At 38.0% G+C, this 7,500-nt stretch overlaps 1 protein-coding gene across 1 annotated transcript in view; it reads right to left on the reverse strand.

Annotated features, from left to right (window-relative positions):
* The window catches only part of LOC122251777 (putative neural-cadherin 2), a 144,138-nt gene that overhangs the window by 34,086 nt on the left and 102,552 nt on the right, over positions 1-7,500 (reverse strand). The window contains exon 8 of the mRNA XM_086551377.1: positions 4,769-4,932. Within this exon, the coding sequence (XP_086407503.1) occupies positions 4,769-4,932 (164 nt within the window). The remainder of the gene's footprint in view (positions 1-4,768; positions 4,933-7,500) is intronic.

Genomic DNA, 7,500 nt, shown 5'->3' on the forward strand with positions numbered 1-7,500 from the left:
GAACGAAAGATATATATATATATATATATATATATATATATATATATATATATATATATAGAGAGAGAGAGAGAGAGAGAGAGAGAGAGCGAGAGAGATAAATAGATAGATAGAGATAGATAGATAGATAGAGATAGAGACAGAGAGAGAGAGAAAGAGAAAGAGAAAGAGAAAGAGAAAGAGAAAGAGAATTAGAAAGAAAATGAATCATTACCGTTTTGAAAATATTTTTTAAAGATTAATGCAACATAAAAACTCATCTTCTTAATCACAAACCAACTCATCTTCGGAAGTAAACACGAAATAATGTCAAGAATTAGTCATAAGCCAATATAGGATTCTGTCATTCTGATGAAAGAATGGTCAAACTATGTTCAAGACTACATATAAGTACCATATAGAGATAGCTTCTATTTTAAAAAGAAGAAAAAAAAAAGTATTTGGACAAATTCTGTAACTATCTTTGTGTTACGTGTCCTGAGACACATATTTCACCCCCCCCCCCTCTTCCCGACACCTCGTAATTCTCTGGAACTTTAAAATATCGAAAATGTGACTATATTTCCTTCCTGAACCAAAATTATTAGGTGAAAGCTCTAGTTTACTGCCATAATGGGAAGAGCAAAGTTCCCGTGATATTGTTCAACGCTTGTATATCAAAGCATGAAAATTAAACTCCTTAAGCATGTGGTTGCAAGAGGTTGCAGAAGTTTGCCTCATGAGCAGTACAGACTTTGTGGAAGGGAGGCAGAACTCAAACGGGCAAGGGAAACTTTATGTACTATGAACGAACAGGAAATGCCCGGGGAAAAAAAGGGCAAAGTTAATACGTATTTACACCCGTAAAATAGCGTCGTATATTTTTCACTTTAGAGAGAACGTGTCTGACTTTTTTTCCCCCTTTTTCCCTTTTACGCGTCGGTTGCAATGCCATTTGCAAGTGTGTCTGCCAAATGCAGATAATTTCGATGTATCATTAAGTGGGTAATGTTATGAATCGCCAGACAGAATGGCTACCGTAATACTTATAGAACTAAGCCAATGGTTACAAAAGGCAATGAAGTTAATTGAATAAGGGAATAATATATACAAATACTCGCATGCTGACTAGAGGGTTTCACTCACAATATGACAATATATATTTTTTGTCATGGTAATTGCTTTATTGTTAGTGCATTGATACCAATATAATGAATAAAGTTAATTAGACAATATGACGACAGTAATTCTGAACTACCATCCCAGTCATAATAGAATGAGCTTTGTTTAGGATAAATAATTTCTACCTCTGCACTTTGCTGAATCTGCTCGGCACTGGAGGAGAGGTAAGATCATTATATCAGCTTTAACTAACTAAAAAAAAAAAGAGAGAGAAAAAAAAAATGTAGGTTTGTGATACTAAAGATATACAACTTGAGTTTTACTAATGATAAGATTCGATCCGATATGCAAAGATCATATATCGAAAGAGTATCAGAAGAATAAACTTTTATGAAAATCTATTTTATTACTCCATTCCTTATATCACGAAACTTTATTTTTTTATTCCTCCATTCCTTATATCACGAAACTTTATATTTCTTCTTCCATTCCTTATATCACGAAACTATATATATTTTTTATTCTTCCATTCCTTATATCACGAAACTTTATTTTTTTATTCCTCCATTCCTTATATCACGAAACTATATATTTTTTTTATTCCTCCATTCCTTATATCACGAAACTTTATATTTATTTATTCCTCCATTCCTTATATCACGAAACTATATACTTTTTTTTATTCCTCTATTCCTTATATCACACAACTTTCCTTTTTTCATTCCTCCATTCCTTATACCACGAAACTATACATATATTATTTTATTCTTTCATTCCATATATCACGAACCTGTATCTTTCTTTTCTGACGAAGCAATACCGTCTTTAAGCGTATTCCTGACTATTTTTATACTAACCGACGGCTAGGTCGCCACCGGGAACACATCATAAACCTTTCTTTTCATAACATAAAAGGATGAGCGAAGCCTTTGCAGCATCTGTTGGGTCTTTGAGGGGATCAATCCCAGTTCCTCTTTCTTGTCTGACTGGATGGTAATTGTCATGGATGGATATTCTTATATATATGTATATCTTTATTCATATAAGCAAGTGAGTGAGCATATTGTGCAATGTATATACATACGTGTATTGTATTTATACACATCGCTCACTCACAGCTAGGATGGGGGGAAGGAGAGAGGGAGGAAGAGAGAGAGAAGGAGAGAGAGAGAAAGTTAGATATAAGTATAGGTGCATTATCTATCTATCTATCTATCTATCTATCTATCTATCTATCTATCTATCTATCTATCTATATATATTTACATATATATATGTATGTATGTATTTATGTATATGGAGAGAGAGAGAAAGAGAGACGGGAGAGAGACGGGAGAGGGAGGAAAGGGGCGCGCAGAGGAGGAAGGGAGGGAGGGATAAGGAGATAGGGAGAGGGAGAGAGAGAGAGAGAGAGAGAGAGAGAGAGAGAGAGAGAGAGAGAGAGAGAGAGAGAGAGAGAGAGAGAGAGAGAGAGAGAGAGAGAGAGAGAGAGAGAGAGAGAGAGAGAGAGAGAGAGAGAGAGAGAGAGAGAGAGACAGAGGAGGAGGAGAGTAGCCTTTACAACATCAAAAGGGTCTTTAAGATCACTTCCAGCTCCTCTTTCTTGTCTGACTAAATGCTAATTGTCCCAGACAAATACGCTTATATATGTGAATATTCTTATGCATATAAACAGACGAGTGAGCATGTTGTACATTGAACATGTAAAAGCTGTATGCTTATTGTGTATGCACCGCATATGTACAAACAAGAGGAAGTGAGGGAGAGAGGGTGAGAAGGAGAGAGGGAGAGAGAGAGAGATTGATATGTATATATATATATATATAAATATATATATATATATATATATATATATATATATATATATATAGAGAGAGAGAGAGAGAGAGAGAGAGAGAGAGAGAGAGAGAGAGAAGGGGAGGGTGAGAGTGAGAGCGAGAATGAAAGTGAGAGAGAGAAAGAAGGAGAAAAAGAGAGAAAAAGAGAGACAAAAAAGAAAGAAGATTAATATAGAGAAAGAGAGATGAGGATGAAGGTATCCCTCTTCATCTTAATGACTTTTTAATCTATTTTTTCCTCTCCACTTGCTTAGCATAACCCGGAACCTGTAATGACACTTTTTACGTGAGTCCGCACGGCGAAACTAAGGTTCGCAAAGGCAGGGGATGGTAAGGAGGTAGGGGTCGAGGAAGGGGGCAGGGGATGGTAAGGAGGTAGGGGGTCGAGGAAGGGGGCAGGGGATGGTAAGGAGGTAGGGGGTCGAGGAAGGGGGCAGGGGATGGTAAGGAGGTAGGGGGTCGAGGTAAGGGGCAGAGGGACAGGGAGCAGGGGATGGTAAGGAGGTAGAGGGCAGGGGGACAGGGGGCAGGAGGTCGAAGTAAGGGGCAGGGGGGCAGTGGCAGGGGCAAGGGACTGAGGCAGGGAGCAGAACGTCAGCCAAGAATGACGGCCAGTAAAATGGCTTGACCGGTAGCAACCAACTTCTTTCCTCTTCTTGCTCCCTCCTCGCCTGGCTTCTGCTGCTGCTGCTTCTGCTTCTGCTGCCGGCCAGTGGTCAGCTTCAAGAGTTTGTTTAGTTACTTGCCGGCGAACTTATTACTTCCTCTGGCACATATTAACTCCCAGGACGGCTCCACTCAAGCGATAAGCGGCTTTGCCAATGCGATCTGTCTATACTTTGACCTCTGTGACCTGTCTCTACTTTGATCTCTGTGACTTTTTTTTACTTTGACACCTGTGACCTGTCTTTACTTTGATGTATGTGACCTGTCTTTACTTTGACCTCTGTGGCCTGTCTTTACTTTGACCTCTGTGACCTGTCTTTACTTTGATCTCTGTGACCTGTCTTTACTTTGATCTCTGTGACCTGTCTTTACTTTGACCTCTGTGACCTGTCTTTACTTTGATCTCTGTGACCTGTCTTTATTTTGATCTCTGTGACCTGTCTTTACTTTGACCTCTGTGACCTGTCTTTACTTTGATCTCTGTGACCTGTCTTTATTTTGATCTCTGTGACCTGTCTTTACTTTGATCTCTGTGACCTGTCTTTACTTTGATCTCTGTGACCTGTCTTTACTTTGATCTCTGTGACCTGTCTTAATTTTGATCTCTGTGACCTGTCTTTACTTTGATGTCCGTGACCTGTTTTTACTTTGATTTTTGTGACCTGTCTTTACTTTGACCTCTGTGAACTTTTTTTTTTACTTTGACCTCTGTGAACTTTTTTTTACTTTGACCTCTGTGAACTTTTTTTACTTTGATCTCTGTGACCTGTTTTTACTTTAACCTCTGTGACCTGTCTCTACTTTGACCTCTGTGGTCTGTCTTTACTTCGACTACTGTGACCTGTCTTTACTTTGATTTCTGTGACCTGTCTTTACTTTGACCTCCGTGACCTGTCTCTACTTTGTCCTCTATGACCTGTCTTTACTTTGATTTCTGTGACCTGTCTTTACTTTGACCTATGTGACCTATCTATAATGTGACCTCTTGACTGTCTCTACTTTGATCTCTGTGACCTGTCTTTACTTCGACTACTGTGACCTATCATGAGTCTTGCCTCCGTGACCTAGCTTTGGCGATTCCAATCCTTCTGTTTAAATAGATGGCGTTACCATAACAAAGAAGGAAGATAATGAAGAGTCAGAACACGCAGCGACGACCTTACCTGCCCTCTCTGACCTGACTGGAGACGAAGACGTTGCCGGTGTGAGAGTTGAGGATGAAGGGCGGCTGAGGGGCGCCCAGCCACTCGAAGGACTTGTCACCCACATCCCAGTCGTCGGGATCCTCCACGTACACGCGTCCTAATGGAATGTCCGAACCACCGCTCTGCAAGGAGGACATAGGTCTTCAGGCAGTACTAATCTCTCGAGAACTTAAATGTATGTATATATATATATATATATATATATATATATATATATATATATATATATATATTATATATATATATATATATGTTGTGTGTGTGTGTGTGTGTGTGTGTGTGTGTGTGTGTGTGTGTGTGTGTGTGTGTGTGTGTGTGTGTGTGTGTATGTGTGTGTGTTTGTGTGTGTGTGTATGTGTGTGTTTATGTGTGTGTTTGTGTTTGTGTGTGTGTGTGTGTGTGTGATATTCTCCCTTCCACACTTTCGTATATCATGCTTGTTCTTCTTCGTCTTTCAAGTTCATTCCCATAATTTCGCTTCTTACTTTACATCTCTTCCCCCTGTCTCTTCTATGTTTTATTTTTTATTTACGAGAAACCAACCAAGATCGAGACATCCGATGTATATACACCCTACTCTATTTGCATTTATTCCGAGGGGAAAAAAAGAGACAGTTCTTTATTTTCCATCGTGATCAGCCAAGAGCTAAAAGAATTATCAGTTCGTGTAAAAGCAGTGGATCCATCCAGGTCAAACTGGAATGCCAAATAGAATTAGAGAGGCGAGGATGGTCTGAATGAGGCTGGAAAGCTCTTCTAGGAATGGGATATATAGCTGTGAAACTAAGCGTAATAGTCAAGCTTGAAAAGCCCGACTGAAAAGGCCACGTGATGATGCTCGGGGAAAAACAGATTAGCTTCCCGGTCACAGATGGGACTGTGGTAGCATCCAGCTGTGATGTTAGATCTAACAGAGCTTAATAAAATGTTCGGAATAGCTTAGATAAGGTTAGATAGGTTAGACACGGTCTGAAGAGCCTGTGAGGAGCTTTGGTAAGACTAAGTTAATACTGCATTTTTTTTTTTAGTCAGGTACACCCGATGTTTAAAAAAAGGATAAACGACACGGGTGAAAAGGTTGATGAGCTGCCTGTTGTGAGAGATGGGTGTACAAGAGAGGAGCGTCACATAATAAGGGACATATGGGAAATAAGTAATAAGGGAAACGAGCAATAAGAGAAAGAGATGAAACAGAAGAGACGAGGAAACACAAACAAGCAGTAGACCAATACGTATATCATTAACAACTTTTCAGACGAAATAAGTAAGAAATATCATCTATTTGAAAAGAAGAATTGAGCCAAGTAAAAAGAAAAAAGAAACGTCGATGAGACAGACGCATAATGATTTTCAAAAACATCTCGAACATCTGGAAGTCCCCCCTCGTACCACAAGAAAATACTTTACCGCTACCTCGAAACTATCAAAGGAAATAATTCCAAATAAGACGAAGACCCTGTAATAGGAGACTTGAGGATAAGAGGAGGAGTTGGCATGGACATAAATGGGATATAATGTCCCCCAGGTCCCCCTTGAACGGAAACAAAAAAAAAAAAAAAGGAAATGTGTGGTCGTTTACGGTATAGAGCTTTCGGACTTTTGGTTACGTTCCTAAAAGAAAATATCTATTGTACTTTTAACGACGTAGATTAATGGAGGGAAACCCGACCTCCGGACAGCCATTGTTTAAGTGGAAATGAACTAAAAAGTTTGAAAAGGAAGACAAATCACGTAGCAACTAAGCGGAGAACGATACTAATGCTTCAAACAGGGAAACAACAGATAAGCCTTTAAAAGCCACCGGGAATGTAAGAATCTAAGAACTAGAGGAAAATCCATCTAATGAAAAACTGCATGATAAAGACAAATAGATATTATTAAGAACTGCATGATAAAAACAAATAGATCTCATTAAGAACTGCATGATAAAAAACAAATAAATATAATTAAGAACTGCATGATAAAAACAAATAGATCTAATTAAGAACTGCATGATAAAAAACAAATAGATCTAATCAAGAACTGCATGATAAAAACAAATAGATCTAATCAAGAACTGCATGATAAAAACAAATAGATCTAATTAAGAACTGCATGATAAAATTCAAATAGATCTAATTAAGAACTGCATGATAAAAACAAATAGATCTCATTAAGAACTGCATGATAAAAAACAAATAAATCTACTTAAGAACTGCATGATAAAAACAAATAGATCTACTTAAGAACTGCATGATAAAAAACAAATGCATATACTTAAGAACTGCATGATAAAAACAAATAGATCTAATTAAGAACTGCATGATAAAAAACGAATAGATCTAATTAAGAACTGCATGATAAAAAACGAATAGATCTAATTAAGAACTGCATGATAAAAACAAATAGATCTAATTAAGAACTGCATGATAAAAACAAATAAATCTACATAAGAACTGCATGATAAAAAACAAATAGATCTCATTAAGAACTGCATGATAAAAACAAATGAAATAAAGGAAACGACTACTAGCTGCTACTCTCTCTGGTGAAAAAAGGGCCGTGTCTATGGCCATTATGATCTCAATTGAATAACAAATACCGAATGTGGTTCTCTGTAAGTCTTCAGTACAACACCCTTGAGCTTATGCTAATTCAACTATGCCGATAATCGTTTCTCAGTTTCCCCGTGGGATGGGGAATGCGGCTTA

The sequence above is a fragment of the Penaeus japonicus genome, unplaced genomic scaffold (assembly GCF_977035675.1).
Source record: "Penaeus japonicus unplaced genomic scaffold, GWHDUDI00000001_assembly GWHDUDI00000025, whole genome shotgun sequence".
Taxonomy (NCBI): domain Eukaryota; kingdom Metazoa; phylum Arthropoda; class Malacostraca; order Decapoda; family Penaeidae; genus Penaeus; species Penaeus japonicus.